The sequence below is a fragment of the Gobio gobio genome (genome assembly GCF_949357685.1).
Source record: "Gobio gobio genome assembly, chromosome: 17".
NCBI classification, from domain to species: Eukaryota; Metazoa; Chordata; class Actinopteri; order Cypriniformes; family Gobionidae; genus Gobio; species Gobio gobio.
In genome coordinates, this window is record NC_137110.1 from 49,910,639 (window position 1) to 49,930,531 (window position 19,893).

The 19,893-nt window shown below is 38.5% G+C and overlaps 2 protein-coding genes across 2 annotated transcripts in view; one reads left to right on the forward strand and one right to left on the reverse strand.

Moving 5' to 3' along the window:
• The first annotated feature begins 392 nt into the window (after positions 1-392).
• The window catches only part of snta1 (syntrophin, alpha 1), a 57,506-nt gene continuing 38,005 nt past the window's right edge, over positions 393-19,893 (forward strand). The window contains exons 1-2 of the mRNA XM_079840867.1: positions 393-807; positions 17,269-17,454. Coding sequence (XP_079696993.1) covers positions 522-807; positions 17,269-17,454 — 472 coding nt within the window. The 5' untranslated portion in view covers positions 393-521. The remainder of the gene's footprint in view (positions 808-17,268; positions 17,455-19,893) is intronic.
• On the reverse strand, positions 10,709-16,825 carry LOC307140992 (uncharacterized protein). Its single transcript, XM_079840866.1, has 2 exons — positions 16,736-16,825; positions 10,709-15,295 (listed from the first exon to the last, which is right to left on the reverse strand). The coding sequence occupies exon 2, from the start codon at positions 15,175-15,177 to the stop codon at positions 12,295-12,297; it is 2,883 nt and encodes a 960-aa protein (XP_079696992.1). The 5' UTR covers positions 15,178-15,295; positions 16,736-16,825; the 3' UTR covers positions 10,709-12,294.

The following is a 19,893-nucleotide window of genomic DNA, read 5'->3' on the forward strand; positions in this document are numbered from 1 at the left end:
ACACACACACACACACACACACACACACACACACACACACACACACACACACACACACACACACGAGTGGCCAAAACTGATGTCCAGAGGATATATTTGTTTTTAATGACCTGACAAGTTTGATTTAACCATCAAAATACAATATTTTAAATATTTTTAGTTTTTCTTTTTAAATAAAAAAAGTTAATTTAATTTAATTATTTCTTTATTTTATTCTGTAATTAAAATATGAGGAATTATTTTCTATATTTTTAATTTAAAGTTAATTTAATAATAAAAAAAACCCACCTGTTTTTCTATTAACATGTAAGAAATGCTAACAAGAAAAACTTTATGACAATAAAGTAATCTGAAAACTACAAGTGAGAGAGAGAGAGAGAGAGAGAGAGAGAGAGAGAGAGAGAGAGAGAGAGAGAGAGAGAGAGAGAGAGAGAGAGAGAGAGAGTAGGAGGGGGTTAGTGGAGTTGAGTTCGGGACTGCAGCGCCCGTCGCTCCGCTGGTATTCCAGGAATGTGTTGATCATGGCGGCCGCTGTGAAGCCCGTGAAGAGCGGATTGCTGGAGCTCCGCGTTACCGTTCACCACTGGATCCGCGTGCTCGCCACTCTCAGCGAGGACTCGTTCACCGTGAGCCCCGGAGAAACCGCCGATGAGTCCGCCAACAGCTGCTCGCCCGCGCCCGGAGGGGCTGTTAACGGGGATCCGGCGAACCTCAGCGCCTCCCCGGTACCGGACACCATCACGAACGTCAAACGAACCGTCCGAGTCACCAAACAAGAAGTCGGAGGACTCGGAATAAGTATCAAGGGTAAGACAACTAGTTCATATCGGCCATCAAAGTGTTATTAAACTTGAAGAGACTTTGAAACAGCTGAGAATAACAAATAAATAATTCATAAATGACTCATAAATATTGTGCTGTTGTATTAAAATAATGTATTATTATTAAATATTTTCGTCTTAGTCATGCACTATGGATTTATTTTAAATATTAGGGTAACATTGAAATACTGAAAACTGATACCCGATTATGGAAAAATGCTTAAATATCGGGAAAACGGATTATCGGTCAATCACTAGTTGGGTTTTCCAATGCTATGATACCAAAATGTCTATATATTAAAAACCCATAGTTACTTTTTGGTAATTTTTTATAAGTGCAATCAATGCATGCATGCAAATCTTGGCGTGTCATAAAAATATAGTATATTAATTTCAGAACCAGGGTATTATCTAATGGGTTTTGCATTATTTTTTAGTATCTTAACAGTGACAGCTGTCAAATAAAGTGATCATATCAGTAAAAAAAGTTGCTCTTAAATCTTTAAGTACAGTCAACTTGGGATGTTTAAGTTATTTCAACTTAAATTTCATTAAACTGACTTAAAAAATGAGTTGAATCTTGCATAACTTAGCTAATGTTGTCATAATGTATTGATCATATCAGTTTTTATAATGATTTGCGTGATGTCACGTGTCGTCGGGTTAGTGTGGGTGTGTGTGTGTGTGTGTGTTCTCGGGGTCGACAGCTGAACGGAGAATTACCCATCATGCTCAGCCTGTCACTGGCTTCAGATGAAAGCTGTGGATGGAGAGCTGAGGAGAGTTTGGTGCTGTTTATTTTAGGGAGCCAGAGAGGGACGACCTTGCCTTGAGTCCGGAGTGCAGTCGTTCGTCTATATTTACTGTGCACTCGCTCTTTGGGACACTTTTGGAAAACAGGTTTTTCGATCGGATCCCCCAATATGATCATCCTCATGCGAGGAAGCCTCAGTCTAAAATGTAAAAGGCAACTGTATTTTCATTTATGAAGGCCCTGTGAAAGAGTAATGATATAAATATGTGAACGATACAGTTTTATTTTGTCACATTATTACATTTTTGTCAACTCACTATAGTAGCTGCTGTTTTAAATCGTTCATTTATTTAAATCAGATTTATATTATTTGTATTTTAATACATTTTCTTATCAATTTATTGTATTGTTGATATTATTATTTTTTTTTTTTTTACATGTTTTCTCTAAACTTTTCCACCGGACATGAAAACTTAACACACACACACACATCTACATAAACACACACATACACACACATCTACATTCACACACACACATCCACACACACAGACCCATCTACACAAACACACACATACACACACACACACGCATCTACATACACATACACATACATCTATACAGACACACACACATCTACACAAACACACACACACACACACACACACACACACACACACACATCTACACACACACACCCATCTACACAAACACACACATCTACACACACACACACACACACACACACACACACACACACACACACACACACACACACACACACACACACACACACACACACATCTACATACACATACATCTACACAGACACACACACATCTACACACACACATCTACACAAACACACACATCTACACACACACACACATCTACTACACACACCCATCTACACAAACACACAAATCTACACATACATCTACAGACACATCTACTACACACACACATCTACACAAACACACACATACACACGCATCTACATACACATACATCTACACAGACACACACACATCTACACACACACACACACACACACATCTACACATACATCTACACATACATCTACTACACACACCCATCTACACAAAACACACAAATCTACTCACACACACACACACACACACACACACACACACACACACACACACACACACACACACACACACACACACACACACACACACACACACACACACACACACACACACACACACACACACATACCCTATTTGAGTGAACAGCCATTTGTAGTGGTGTCAGATACCATAGTGGATGTTATCAAGTGCACTCATTCAATCCCACAATGCACCACAATAACGAGAGTACAACGCCTAGAGAATACCCATAATGCACTGTGAGGGGCGTGACAAATTAATTCCCGCATCTCGATCGGAATCATCCATCCATCCGTTTGTCCAATGTGGGTACAGTGTAATATCACAAGGGGCAGTATTGCAGCTACGCCACAAGGGGCAGTATTGCAGCTACGCCACAAGGGGCAGTATTGTAGCTTCACCACAAGTGGCAGTATTGCAGCTACGCCACAAGGGGCAGTATTGTAGCTTCACCACAAGGGGCAGTATTGCAGCTACGCCACAAGGGGCAGTATTGCAGCTTCGCCACAAGTGGCAGTATTGCAGCTTCGCCACAAGGGGCAGTATTGCAGCTTCGCCACAAGGGGCAGTATTGCAGCTTCGCCACAAGTGGCAGTATTGCAGCTTCGCCACAAGGGGCAGTATTGTAGCTTCGCCACAAGGGGCAGTATTGCAGCTTCGCCACAAGGGGCAGTATTGCAGCTTCGCCACAAGGGGCAGTATTGCAGCTTCGCCACAAGGGGCAGTATTGCAGCTATGCCACAAGGGGCAGTATTGCAGCTTCGCCACAAGGGGCAGTATTGCAGCTTCGCCACTAGGGGCAGTATTGCAGCTTCGCCACAAGGGGCAGTATTGCAGCTACGCCACAAGGGGCAGTATTGCAGCTACGCCACAAGGGGCAGTATTGCAGCTTTGCCACAAGGGGCAGTATTGCAGCTACGCCACAAGGGGCAGTATTGCAGCTACGCCACAAGGGGCAGTATTGCAGCTTTGCCACAAGGAGCAGTATTGCAGCTTTGCCACAAGGGGCAGTATTGCAGCTACGCCACAAGGGGCAGTATTGCAGCTACGCCACAAGGGGCAGTATTGCAGCTTTGCCACAAGGGGCAGTATTGCAGCTTTGCCACAAGGGGCAGTATTGCAGCTACGCCACAAGGGGCAGTATTGCAGCTACGCCACAAGGGGCAGTATTGCAGCTTTGCCACAAGGGGCAGTATTGCAGCTTCGCCACAAGGGGCAGTATTGCAGCTACGCCACAAGTGGCAGTATTGCAGCTTCACCACAAGGGGCAGTATTGTAGCTTTGCCACAAGGGGCAGTAATGCAGCTTTCCCACAAGGGGCAGTATTGCAGCCTACGCCACAAGGGGCAGTATTGCAGCTTCACCACAAGGGGCAGTATTGCAGCTTCACCACAAGGGGCAGTATTGCAGCTTCGTCACTAGGGGCAGTATTGCAGCTTCACCACAAGGGGCAGTATTGCAGCTTCGCCACAAGGGGCAGTATTGCAGCTTCGCCTCTAGGGGCAGTATTGCAGCTTCACCACAAGGGGCAGTATTGCAGCTTCACCACAAGGGGCAGTATTGCAGCTTCACCACAAGGGGCAGTATTGCAGCTTCACCACAAGGGGCAGTATTGCAGCCTACGCCACAAGGGGCAGTATTTCAGCTTCGCCACAAGGGGCAGTATTGCAGCCTACGCCACAAGGGGCAGTATTTCAGCTTCGCCACAAGGGGCAGTATTGCAGCTTCGCCTCTAGGGGCAGTATTGCAGCTTCGCCACAAGGGGCAGTATTGCAGCTTCGTCACAAGGGGCAGTATTGCAGCCTACGCCACAAGGGGCAGTATTTCAGCTTCGCCACAAGGGGCAGTATTGCAGCTTCGCCTCTAGGGGCAGTATTGCAGCTTCGCCACAAGGGGCAGTATTGCAGCTTCGCCACAAGGGGCAGTATTGCAGCTTCGCCACAAGGGGCAGTATTGCAGCCTACGCCACAAGGGGCAGTATTGCAGCTACGCCACAAGGGGCAGTATTGCAGCTTCGCCACAAGGGGCAGTATTGCAGCCTACGCCACAAGGGGCAGTATTTCAGCTTCGCCACAAGGGGCAGTATTGCAGCTTCGCCACAAGGGGCAGTATTGCAGCTTCACCACAAGGGGCAGTATTGCAGCTTCGCCACAAGGGGCAGTATTGCAGCTTACGCCACAAGGGGCAGTATTGCAGCTACGCCACAAGGGGCAGTATTGCAGCCTACGCCACAAGGGGCAGTATTGCAGCTACGCCACAAGGGGCAGTATTGCAGCTTCGCCACAAGGGGCAGTATTGCAGCCTACGCCACAAGGGGCAGTATTTCAGCTTCGCCACAAGGGGCAGTATTGCAGCTTCGCCACAAGGGGCAGTATTGCAGCTTCACCACAAGGGGCAGTATTGCAGCTTCGCCACAAGGGGCAGTATTGCAGCTTACGCCACAAGGGGCAGTATTGCAGCTACGCCACAAGGGGCAGTATTGCGGCTTTGCCACAAGGGGCAGTATTGCAGCTTTGCCACAAGGGGCAGTATTGCAGCCTACGCCACAAGGGGCAGTTTTTCAGCTTCGCCACAAGGGGCAGTATTGCATTCTACGCCACAAGGGGCAGTATTGCAGCTACGCCACAAGGGGCAGTATTGCAGCTACGCCACAAGGGGCAGTATTGCAGCTACGCCACAAGGGGCAGTATTGCAGCTACGCCACAAGGGGCAGTATTGCAGCTACGCCACAAGGGGCAGTATTGCAGCCTACGCCACAAGGGGCAGTATTGCAGCTACGCCACAAGGGGCAGTATTGCAGCTACGCCACAAGGGGCAGTATTGCAGCTTCGCCACTAGGGGCAGTATTGCAGCTTCGCCACAAGGGACAGTATTGCAGCTTCGCCACTAGAGGCAGTATTGCAGCTTCGCCACAAGGGGCAGTATTGCAGCTTCGCCACAAGGGGCAGTATTGCAGCTTCGCCACTAGGGGCAGTATTGCAGCTTCGCCACAAGGGGCAGTATTGCAGGAGTGTTTATGGTCTAAATCAGCGATTCCCAGACTTTTATTACAGCCAAAACCATTTAGATGTGTAATATTAAGATTTTAAGTTGATATTTTTAATAATTTACCAACACATTTGCATATTCTCGGTGCTGAGATGAGGGATAACGGTCAAATGACATGCAGGGAAACAGATCAACATTCATTATTCATGAAGTTATTCATATATTGGGCTGCACAAATTATATTGTAATTATTTAGTCATGTAAGGGGATTTTAACTGCGGCGTTGTATCTTATGATGATAAGATTTCATATCGCTGCTGCCGTCTGTCAGGTTCTTTATTGTTATGATTATTAGTTTCAACTCAAATGATTAAAATGAAGAGATAAACCATCATTGTGTTTTTATTGCGTGTGTGTAAGTGATGGCCCACTGCTCTTTTCATTAAAGCTCTGGTGTGGATTTCCCTGTTTATCCACATAATGCCTTCAATTGCTATGCAAATTTCATGCATATGTTGGGATTTTCTGCATGTATGGTTTAAAGTATATCATATATGTCGCCATTTCCACCACTCGTGAGACAATAAAAGCACATGAGCGATTAATGGAAGTAAAACCGAAATCATTAATTAGCACGGTTGTTAAATCAAGACTCTTATAATGTGAACTTGAGAACTTGCGCAGATCTGTGATGAGAAGCATTTATAATAATACATACTTACTCATAATTCAACACCCAATAGGGAACCAAACTCTGATCTGTGTCCTGTGACTTTAAGGGCTCTGACAAAATAAAAGCGTGATTATTTAATGCTTGAAAATGGAGAATGTAAGAAATAAATATTAGTATTGTAATTTTACAGTTACTGTAAAGTTTACTGTTGTTTTTCTATTATACAGTGCAATATTACAATATGAATAATTCTTATTTTGTTTATTTTTGATAATAATAATACTTATTTTATGATTATGATTATTATTATTATGAATAATAATAAGTATTATTATTGTATAATCATATTTTGGGCCTAATTATGTGTAATAATATTATTCATTTATTTTACACTTTTTCTGAAGGAAACTTTTTATACATACTTATTATTTATAATAATAATAATAAAATATTATTATTTTATAGTCATGGTTTTGCCCAAATTGTGTATAAATATATTTTTTATTAACTTTATACTTGCTGAAAAATTTACTGTTCTTCTTCTAAAATGCTAAAGTGCAGTAGTATTATTACAATAGTAATATTTCTTATTTTGTTTAATATTTTATTTATTTTTATAATAATAAAGTAAGTATTATTATTTTATTATTTTATAATCAAGTTTTGGGCCAAATTGTGTGTATAATTATATTATTTATTAATTTTACACTTACTGAAAAAAAATACTGTTATTTTTCTAAAATACTTTTAATTTTACAGTGCAATAGTATTATTACAAAAGTAATTTCTTATTTTGTTTATTATTTATATTTTGATAAAAATAAGAATACTTATTATTATTTTTAATAATAATAATGCTAAGTATCATTATTTTACAATTATATTTTTGGGCCAAATTGTGTATAATTTAGGGCTGTCAAAAGATTAATCGCGATTAATCACATCCAAAATAAAGTTTGTGTTTACATAATATCTCTGTTTATTATTATTTATATATAAATACACACACAAGCATGTATATATTTAAGAAAAAAATATAATTTTTTATATAAACATTTATATTTATATATATTATAGATTATATAAATGTATATACAGTATATACATGCAAATATTTCTTAAATATATACATGAATGTGTGTGTGTATTTATATATAAATAATAAGTAACAGAGTACACACACATACATTATGCAAACACAAACTTTTATTTTGGATGCGATTAATCGCGATTAATCTTTTGACAGCCCTAGTATAATTATATTATGTATTAATTTTACACATTTTTTTTTACTGTTTACTGTTACTTTACTATTATACAGTGCAGTATTATTATTACAATAGTGATATTTATTATTTTGTTTAATTTAAGATATTAATAAGAATACTTATTATTTATAATAATAATAATACAATTCTTTTATAATCATGTTTTGCCCAAATTGTGTATAATTATATTATTTACTAACTCTATACTTACTATAAAATGTTCTGTTATTTTTCTAAAACACAGTTTTTTTTTATTTTACAGTGAAATAGTGTAGTAATATTTCTTATTTTGTTTAATATTTTTATTTTCAAAGTGATGAAAAAAAAATTATAATCACATTTTTGCCCAAATTGTGTGTATAACTATATTAATATATAATCAAAAAAATGTTGCCCTGATTCTTCAGCCCTAATTATTATTATTATGAATAATAATAAGTAGTATTATTGTATAATCATATTTTGGGCCTAATTGTGTGTAATAATATTATTAATTTATTTTACACTTTTTCTAAGGGAAACGTTTTACACATACTTATTATTTGTAATAATAATAATACAATATTATTATTTTATAGTCATGGTTTTGCCCAAAAACAGCCCTACAGAAAACCACAGGAGCTTTTATAAAAAAAATATAATTTGCATTTTAAATCAGTCACAATTTGAATCAATTTTAAATCTAACACACGCTGAGAGATGCACGCTGACGCTTTTTTTGGTTCAACCTGTCACTCAAATTGTCATCCTGATAATATCTTTTGTAATTAAAGCATTTTCTCCAGTGGTCTCAGACCTTTGAACAGTGTGTTTGCACAAGAGTGATGCAGTCAGTGGAAGGTCGTTGGCATTGGTGTGTTTGTGCAGGACGTCCTGGCAGGGACTGCAGGGAGAAATGATTGATAACGCTGGAGCTCGAGCCGAGGGAGAGAGCAGAGTCCCACCCGCATACACGCCGCATGTGTATTTAAGGGTCAAAAGGTCACTGGAATAGAGGGGGAAACCTCTGAAAGCAGATTTGGGGTAATTAGACGAGACCACTTCTGATACGCCACTGGTGAACACAAGGCAATATAAAGCCTGGAACCACATGTCAATGTTTTATGGGTTATACTCATGGTGGCTGTTTCACGTGCCCTTGATTTTCTAGATGCGAGTTTAAAGCGTAAGGATATTTCTCGTTGGATGTGTCATTCAGATGCTCGTCCCCTCCACGAGAAAAGCCACAGAGCCATCATTCACTAAAGATGATAGATATATATATATGTGCATCGGTCTGTAATATTTGGAGCACACCCCAGCTCAAGGATGAAGGCGATGAAATTTTGATTGGTATTACAGTGTCGGCCATAAATCACATCAAAGGCACATCAGTAGTCAAGATTTACAGCAATTGCTCTGTATTTAGCAATCCTCATTTTTGCACTAGTTTGTGTGAATAGTTTATGAAATTGTTATTATTATATATTACAATATGAAAGAAAATCGTAATTTTCAGCAGATTACTTGGATAGCCATATTTGAAAATAATTAATTATTCTGTGATTTTGCATTTGCATAGAAAGTAAAAATAATTGTACAAAACTGAAACATTTAATTCAAAATATTTACATTTTTTTTTCGTGAACCATCCTCTTAGGTTTGAACATTTTGGGAAGATCACAGACTCGGTAACCATAACGCATATAGTTTTAGAAAAAAGTCTTTCAACTTAATTTTTTTATTTGATTTTATTAAAGGGGTGATGAATTGAGAAATCAACTTTCCTTTGAGCCTTTGATATATAAAAGTTCATAGTAATATAAGAATATCCTGTAAGTTTCGGAGCTGAAAATTTCCTTGTTAGTCAAAGAAAAGCTTTTATTGACCCCAGGCCCAGAAAACGAGAGAGAATATGCAGACCATTGACGTCATTGACGCCCACCGACTCGTGGAGCTAAACGGATCGCGCTAACGAGCAATAAACATGCCGGTTCCAGCTCACATGCGTAAGACATTGTGCGTTTGTTCGCTTCATTTCAGTAGAATCGTTTCTAAACAAGACACAGGTCGAGACTGGATTTGCAGACATATTGAGATTAAAACACAATGCTGTGCTTCTTTATTGGATCCGACAGGAACGCTGCAACACACTTATGTGAGTAAAACATGTTTTTGATATGTGTTAGTATTGCATTGATACAGATCGTTTGATATCTATAGATTACTTACCTTAGCACGCGGTCACAGGCTGGAGAAGCTGTAATTGGTTCATTCGGGATCAGATTCGGACTTGTAACGCCAGCTCGCAAAGCCCAACGTCCCGGGGCTATGTGCTTTTCAGAAGGGCTACCAAAACGTATCACCGGCCTGCCCATGGGCTATCTTAAATAGTGCGCGCGCGTGTGTGTGGGTACGGTTTGCGGTTATATTCACTGATGATAGGGCCAAGTGATAAAAAAATAACATTCCAATCAATCGCAGTTGGATGAGATGAATCATTGTGTTTGTTTGATAAAGATCTTTTTCGAGCCCTTTGAACGTTTCCCCTGACGCTTTCAAAACAATCCCCACATGTACTGAGGGGAGCTGAAGCTCATTAAATATGCAAATTTTATCCAATCCTAGCCGTGGGCGTTTACTTTCAAGTCTTCAGTGCGGCACACCCATCAAAACCGACCGTTTCTTCAGAGAGCGTCAAAACCAGGTCAGAAAATAGTCCATAACTTATTAATTATGATGTTTCTGAATGTAAAAACCACCCGAACATCATAAGTTGACCTCAGACAACAGTATAACATTTTTTAAAAAGCCAGTTCATGACCCCTTTAACATTAAAATAAGAAATAAATTGCAACAATACTATTATACTGTAAAATAAAAAAAATTTAGTATTTAATTTTAAAATAATTAGTACTGCTGTAAAATTACAATACTAATATTTACATCTTAATTTCTTTATTTTAAAGCTTAAACCTTAAAAGCTTTTATTTTGGCAGTTTGCCGACAAATATATTCGCTGCCGGTTTCAGTGCGAAGCGCGGCACTGTGTTCATTCAGACGCATGCAGATCATAGCCTTCACAATTGATTAAGCCATATTGCAATATCAGTTTTATTTCAATATATTGTGCAGCCACACATTTTACTCTCACAGTATTTTACAGTGCAACAGATTCACATGAGATGGGAGGGAGCAGGTCGAATGGGAATACTAACCAGGGGACTGATGTACTCCGTTGAAAAAAATGTCACACAATATATAACGCTTGTAATATTTTTTTTATATATTTACATAAAAAAGTCATTTGAATAATTAGTTATGCATTATGTAAGTCAAAATTATCTACATTTTTAATTGTTTTGATAAATTGGTCCAAAACCTCAGGACTTTTGTCGCACTTGAACCACGAATACACACTTTTTATGTGGTTTTTGTAGTTGTAATAAAAAAAGTAACAAATCCTTCCCTCGCGGGTCAATTTGACCCCCTTAGGAATGCTTCGGTACACATAGAAAAACATTAAATATGCTCAAAATGAATGTCTACATGTGTATCTGAATGCATTCTGAAGAGATAAACTTGAGAGCTGACTTTAGGACCCAGCGGAACAGCTCATCCGCTCCATATAGAGCTATATGGCCATCTAGAGTCATGAAATATCATCTTTACATTATTATTTTTTTCCACCAGAGGTCGGCAGAGACACCCAAATCGACCCAATGTGAGATATTTTGCATGGTTTATGCATGTATTGGAGACTTATTTTGAATTTAAAATGAAAGAATGTGCTTAAATTAAATTATTTATTGATAAAATCTAGTAATTTAAAAGTAAATAAAATAAAGAATAATAATAAATCTTCAAAAGAACTGCATTAAAAAATATAATAAAAATTAAAGGATATAAGCTTTCTGGACAAAAAACCCAAAAAAGCAAAATGTTAGGGCTTCAGGTTATTTTGAATTTGTTATACACTCTCAAAAAAAAAAAGAGAGTACAAAATTAAGAGGACATTTCTCATGGGGTAGGCAAGTTCAGTCCTAGAGAGCTGATGTCCTGCAGAGTTTAGCTCCAACCCTACTAAGCCACCACAGTAAAAAACTCATGGCTCCCAGCATGCATTGCAGCATTAAGTATGTCACCATTGTTGAGATTCATATGCATATCTGTGTGTGTCTAAATTCAGAATGTCTGATCTGTGGCAAGAAGGTATTGTTGGTGAATATTATTTATTAAGTGATGAGTTTAGTCAAACATTTTTCTTCATGATAATTTTTGTTTATGGCTTCTTTTGACTTGAACGGATTATGTGTTTTGTTAACACTGTAAGAAAAACCACAAACTTGCATAAAAAGTCAAGAGTGAAACTGGCCAACTAAAGAAAACACTGATCCCCATAACGGTGACCAAATATTTTCAATAAAAACATCTAAACCTCTGTTAATTCTCAATACGAGCTTCTATAGACGTCTTTCAGGGTTAGAGTCAAACTCTGCAGGACAGCGGCTCTCTAGGACCGAACTTCTGCTCTAAGTGAGGAAAACAATGGGATAATTGTACCCTATGGACCAATTGTGTACCTTTTAAAGATACAGTTATACGTTTTGTTCCCCTAAGAACAAAACTGTACCTCCATTGTACCTTTTTTTCTGAGAGTGCAGGATGCGAGAGAAGGTTAAACACAATCCTCGTCTTTCCCAGAAAGAATCTGTCTATCCTCCATGTTCTCTTTAGTCTCAATGGCCATTTTAAGTTTGTGCCAGAACGCTCGAGTATCTTCTCCGGGTTTGGGGCTCCGTAAATACGTCCGTTTCTTCACCAGCTTCCGCATTCGGTAATACGGAGAAAGCTGGTGCGCAGGAATATCCTCGAGGAAAACTAGAATCAAAACGTCTTTCTGTTCGTCAAAAAGCCTAAAGCTGGCCACCTGGATCTCATGCGAACACCAAACGCTTCTCAGGTAGTTGTGTGTGATCAGGCAGACGGTTTTGCGACTGTTGTATATCCCGTCCATGATGTTGTCGATAATGGCCTTCCCGGGTTGAAAGTCTCTGTGATGAAGACACAATCTCAAGCCGTGTTCACCCTCCAGTTTGGGCACAAGCTCCTCCGTGACCCAAGGCTCCTCTTGAACATTGTAGGAAATGAAGGCGTCATATTGGAAACCAAGATGATTTGGGGTTTGCTTCCTCTTTCTGTCATTGAGGAAAGCCAAGAAGAGGTAGTACGCATACACCAGCTGCCATTTAAGGAAGTGGTAGATAAATGAAACGACTAGCACAAGAATGACAATAGAAGAGCTGCAGATAAAGCAGATGAAGTCGTAATTCACATTGCAGGATTCAGTGTTGAAGGCCGCCAGTTTTGTGCCGCTTAAAGAAAGGGGGTAGCGACATTTGTACCTGTTCAGGTAAAGCACCTGTGTGCCATTGTTCCTGAGTGCCCAGTCAATGAACCAAGCGTTACTACAGTCGCACGAGAAGCTGTTGTTTTGCAGATCAAGCTCTTTAAGTCGGGGAAGAGACCGGATGATGGTTTGGTTGATCAGTTGAAGGTCGTTCATACTGGCTCGTAGGTTTGTCAGACTGGAGAGATTTGCGTCGACTAAGAAGTTCAAAGACTGAAGGTGAGCTCGACCCAACGTAAGCTTATTCAAGCCTGATATTGGGTGGAAAAGCCTGGATGGCAAAGCATTTCGGTTGGCGAGATTATTCCTTGTCAAATCCAAGCAATTCAGATTTGGAGTGTAGCTAAACGTGTCCACATGCAAATACTCTACGTTGAGGTTCCCAGCATAAAAGGCTTCTAACTTTTTGAGACCTTTCAGGAAGTTCGAGGGCATGTACTTTAAGCCTCGACGTTGACTATTAATGAACAAATATTTCAGTTCACTTAGCAGGATGAACGGTGGGCTTTGTAGCTCCTCTTGACTCTCGTACGATAAGTAATTGCAACTCAGATCTAACCGCTGTAGGCGAGCCAAGCCAGCGAACACCGCACTATTCCTCAGAGTTTGTTCAGTGATTTTGTTAGATGAGAGATAAAACTCTCCTAGGTTTATCAGTCCTTCAAAAGCACGTGGTTCAATCATTAATATCTGATTATTTGCGAGAGACAAGACCTGAAGGCAATGTAGAGCTTTAAATGAGTAACTTTCAATGGTACTCAACTTATTGTTCTGCAAGTCTAGGTATCGTAAGTTTCGGAGGCCTTGTGTAAAGGCGTCACTGAGCGTTAATAAACTATTACTCGTTAAAAGAAGCTCATCAAGATTTACTAAATCCTTAAATATGCATGCCTTGATCGTCACAAGTCGATTCTTGTGCAAATAGAGTTGTCTCAACTGTGTCAGGTTTGCGAAATCAGAGCAGTCGAGATTTTCAATGCTGTTGAGATGAAGGTCGAGTAGTTGTAAGTTGGGGAGAACCTGTAAGGTGTTGTTCAGTTGCGTCAGAAGGTTCTTTTGTATTCGCAACACCGTCAAGTTGACTAGATGTTCAAATGCCGACTTGTACATTTTCAATACGCCGTTGCTTCTTAGGTGTAGCTCGTTCAGAAGTGCACATGGTCTAAACATGCGATCGGTGAGTACAGAAAGATGGTTATCCTCAAAGTGGAGACCCTTCAAACTGGGTGAACATGCCGTCTGTAAAAGAGTCTCCATTTTGAGCCCCTTCAGATCATCCAGTGCCATCCAGGCCACTGAAGTGAAACTCTGCATTATATTATCCAGGTGTTTCTCCGCAAGGTGATTCCTACTGAGGTTGAGAGTCTTAATCGTGCTCAGGAAGGCCTTGTCTTGAATGAACCAATCTAAAGTATCGCTCTGGAAACAGCTGGACAAGTCCAAGTACTCAAGACCTGGAAAGATGTTTTCCGTAATCTTGAACATCGTCAAGGGGTTTCGTGATAGATCCAGCTTTTTCAAACCGGAGAGCGCTGATGGGATGTCGCTCGAGTTGAAAACTCGGAAGCTGTTCTTTCCCAAGTGAAGCTCCTCCAGATGCGGCATTCGAAGAACAGGCTGGAGTCTGGAAATGTGCTTTAACTTGTTATGTGTAAGGTTTACAAACCTCAAATTTGAAAGTGTTGCAAACGACTGGTTTTCAATCACCTCGAGGTGATTTGAGTCGAGTCTCAAGTGGGTCAGATTTCCAAGGCCGCTGAGCAGTTTCGTGGTCACTGCTTGTATTTTATTGTTGGACAGGTTGAGCTCCTCCAAGTTTGGCAGGTCACGCAATGCATTGTTGTGTATTTCAGATATCCTGTTGTGAGATATGTTTAAATTGATGAGATTTGTAAGTCTGTTGAAATCCACTTCAGTGATCCGAGTGATGTAATTGACGGAAATATCCAAGATGACCGTGTTGTGCGGTAACGGTGAAGGTACTCTCGTGTAGCCCATCCTGTTGCACAGCACCTTCAAATGGCCAGACAAATCGAAAGGGAAATAGATTGAGCAGTTGCCGAGAGAAAACTCATCAGTCGGGGTTATGAGGACGCAACAGTTCAAAGCCAAGAAAAACGCCGAACTTTTCCAAAGTATGTTATGCCTCATTTTGATGTTTCCACGTTTACTTTGCAATGCTTGAAGTTGAGAAGGAGATTATAAGGCAGACGAGACTCTTTCTTATTTCTTAGGCATGAATGGTCTTCTCAAACAACATCTTGATCTCCTGTAAAACAGATTTTTGTGTTTAAAAACACATTATTCACATTGTGATATGAAAACATTATTGTGATATGAAAATTACGCATGAAAGCCGAACTTTCCAAATCTGGTCTAATTTACAATTAAAAATTGATTGATTCATTTGGATTGATTGTAAACTGTAACTTTTATCAATTTTAAACGTAATTCTTTTTGTTGCATTATTTAGTCATCATATTGTTTTACAGTGCAATAGTATTATTACAGTCATATTTAGTAATAGTATTATTTCTTATTTTGTTTCATTATTTTATTTGATATTAATAAGAATATTTTTTTATCATATTTTTGCCCAAATTGTGTATAATTATATCATTTATTAATTTTACACTTACTGAAAATGTCACTGTTATTTTTCTAAAATAGTATTATTACAATAGCAATATTTCTTATTTTATTTAATATCGTTATTTTGATAATACTAAGAATACTTATTATTATTTATACTACTACTACTACCACTGATAATAACAATAAGAAGCATTGCTATTTTATAATCATATTTTGCCCAAATTGTGTATAATTATATTATTTATTAATTTTACACTTACTGAAAATGTGACTGTTATTCTTCTAAAATGAATTTTTATTCTTCTAATAATTTTTAAAATAATCAATTGTAATATACTATAACAGTGCAATAGTATAATTACAGTAGTAATATTTCTTATTTTGTTAAAAAAAATTATTTTGATAATAATAATACTTATTAATAATAATAATAATAATAATAATACTAATAATAAAACAATAAAATAAGAATTATTATTTTATAATATTTTTTGCCCAAATTGTGTGTGTGTGTGTACGTGTATATATATATATATATATATATATATAATTTAATAATTTTGCAGTTACTGTATTTCCTATTTTGTTAAATTTTTTATTTTGATAATAATAAGAATACTTATTATTATTTATAATAATAATAATCATTATTATTATTATTTTATAATCATATTTTTGCCCAAATTGTGTATATTTATTAATTTTACACTTACTGAAATTGTTGCTGTTATTTTTCTAAAATACTCTTTTTTTATTTTACAGCGCTATAGTATTATTACAATAGTAATATTTCAAATTTTTTATCTTTTTTATTTTGATAATAATAATACTTATTATTATGTATAATAATAATAATAAAATAAGTATTACTATTTTATAATCATATTTTTGCCCAAATTGTGTATAATTATATAGATATATAATCACAAAAATGTTGCCCTGATTCTGCAGCCCCAAAGCAAATGCATTTGAATTTATTGTAAACATGTAAACTACAGTTTTATCAATTTTAAGCAAATTTTTTTGCAGTGTCTTGGCATACCAACTCTTAATATTACGTCTTTGACACCTTCTTGATCTAGTTATCAGTATTAAAAAATATAAGAGTCCTTACCTTGTTTGTCCATATTTTTCAGTGTCAGAATGCAACCCATCAGAGAGGTTTGAAAGAAGATGCTATTTGAGTCGTTCCTTTTGTGGTTCTGCTGAACTTTAAAGGATGTTGTGTCACTGTCGTACTTTAAAGTGTCTGCAGGCTTCTTCTTGATTCAACATCACAGATTGGTCATCTTTGCCAGAACATGATTTAAAAAAAGACTTGCTAGGCCACAGAGGCGTTCTTGCTATGTTAAGAGAAACTCTTTAGACTACAAGATAGTCATCAAACGTTCATCATTTTTTAAAAGTCAGTTGCATAAAAACGTAGATTGGTCTAATTTTATAACTGTAAAATAAGGCAGATTAGCCCTTACTAACTGCTAGTTGGTCATACTAGTTCTTAAGACACATGCAGTCTAAACATAATGTCTATGTTTATGCATCTGGCCCCTGGTTCTCTTGTTCATCTACAAGTAAAAAGGAAGTGAAATGTCAGTCTATGCAAATCAAAACATGCTGAATACTGTCTCAATGTATGTTGTTTTACAGGTGGTAAAGAGAATAAGATGCCCATCCTGATCTCAAAGATCTTCAAAGGGCTGGCAGCGGACCAGACGGAGGCTCTTTACGTGGGCGACGCCATTTTGTCCGTGAATGGGTGCGACCTCAGAGAGGCCACTCACGATGAGGCTGTGCAGGCCCTGAAGAAAACAGGCAAAGAGGTCATTCTGGAAGGTAAGACAGAGCTGATTGTTTGGCTTGAAGGAATAGTTCACCCAAAGGTGAAACTTATGTCATTTTGTAGTCATCCTCATGCTGTTGCTGAAGCTCGAACGTGAGAATGAACCTCAAGCTCAAACTATAGACTGTAAAAGATTATGGACGTAGTGTCCGTGACGCATGGGCGTCACTAGGCCCTTTTTAGGGGGGCTTAAACTTCTGTCCAGCCCCCCTAAAAAATGTGTGATTAACCTTTCAAACATATGAAACTGGCAGGAAAAAAACTGGCTTTGTCCCGTTTTTTAATCTGCATTAATCAGCTGTTCTTCAATCCGCAGCAGAGCGCACGTCAGAAGCAGAGGTGTGTGTGTTGATCTGAGCTCTCATTGGTCTGTCACCGCTCGTCAATGTCAAAAAATTTGAGAAAACCAATCAAATCAGAGTCGGCGGGCTTTATGTTCACAGAAGCTGCTGAGTATTTTAGCAGCACGACTCGACGTCAAGTGCGAGATATGAAGCTAAACTAAATGTTTCATATTTGACAGCTGCTTCTTTAAGTCAGAAATGTAAAAAAAAATGACGAAAATATTCAGCCAAATTAATAAACTTTTGTCTAATTTCACCATTTTGATTTGAAATAGGCCTATGTAATGTAATTTATAATATAATTAACAAACAAGAAATATCAACAAAGCCGTTTTCTTCAGATTAGGCATAAGATTGATTGTAATGAATGTGTGCATATTGTAAATTAATAATTCCATTTGTAGCTCTCAGTAAATAAAAAAGTTAGTTAGTAGGTAATGAATGTGCGCATATTGTGAATTAATTTAATAAATTTAGTTACCCAGCTTTCCTGTTAGCCTTCGAAAATGATTCATAAAACATATAAAGATCAGTTAAACATATGTTTACTTTCTTCACTGACAAAAATGGAAAAACTTTATCAGTCATATCTGCCGACTGACAAGCTATTGTTATCTAATTTTTTGGCGTTCAGAACATCTTAAAATGCACATATAATAGAAATAAAAATGTTCTTGAGGGACCATGTCCCCGAAACAAATGAATAAACAGCCAATATCCTAATATGCATACTAATAAGCTACTAGTAAATAGTGAGAATTGGACCCTACCAAAGTCTTCTCCTCACTGAGGGCTGAGCCCCCCTAAAATGAAAATACTAGAATCACCCCTGCCGTGACGTCACCCATAGGGATCTGAAGAGCAGTTTTTTGAAGCGTAAAGTCGGCCATCGCCATCTTGGCCGCGCAACACTCACATTTCACTCCCAGATAACAGAAAATGGGGAAAGAGGCGGGACGTGGGCGGAGCTGAGGTGATGACTAACAGACAGCAGACAAACGGCAATCCACCTGTCACTCAAAATGGCCACGCCCTTAATTATGCAGAACTTTAAGGCTTTATATAATTTAAACGAAACTTGTTATAAAAAATTCACCCCCCTCATAGTCGTCATGAAGGGCAAAATTAGCCTTATAGACCAAAACCACAGTTTCTCCCAGACTGTAAACATGTTTTTTTTGGCTGTAAAGTTGGGAATTTTAACATGAGCTCAATGAGATTCTCGAGTCTCGAGTGGCCTGTCCATGAACTGCAGTTTAAAGGGATAGTTCACCCAAAAACGAAAATGTGATGTTTTTCTGCTTACCCTTAAGGCATCCAAGATGTAGGTGTCTTCGTTTCTTCAGTAGAACACAAATGAAGATTTTTAACTCCAACCGTTGCTGTGTGTCAGTCATATAATGCTTGTCAATGGAGACTATTAGAGTAGAAAAAACATGGACAGATAACTTCAAATTAAACCCCGCGGCTCGTGACGACACATTGATGTCTTAAGACACGAAACGATCGGTTTCTGAGAGAAACCGAACGGTATTTATGCAAATATATCACCTCATATCAGACGAACGCTTCAGCTCTCCAGACTGCCATCACTTCCCGTAGGTGAGGTCAAAATAGCGGCCGGGTCATGGATATTTTCATAGATACCTCATTAGTGCCTGCGTGGATCATGGCGTGGATTGCTCGAATGAGGAATCTACGTATACATATCTACGACCCGGCCGCTATTTTGACCTCACCTACGGGAAGTGATGGCAGTCTGCAGAGCTGAAGCGTTCGTCTGATATGAGGTGATATATTTGCATAAATATATGATGAGAACGGCTTCACTCCAGTATGAACTGTCATATTACATGAAGTGGAAACATTATGAATAAAACTGACTTGACACTTGCTTTAACATTGTATTGAAGAAAATACGGTTAAATAATGCAGTTGTCAGTACACGTCAGGCTTTTCTTGCGATATTATTGCCGCCCGTCATGTGTACAGATCATTTTCATACATTAGACGCGCTTTCAAACCCTGACACGCAAGTGGTTGCCGTGGTAACGAGCAACAGTACTGTAACGTGCTGGCGTATATAGT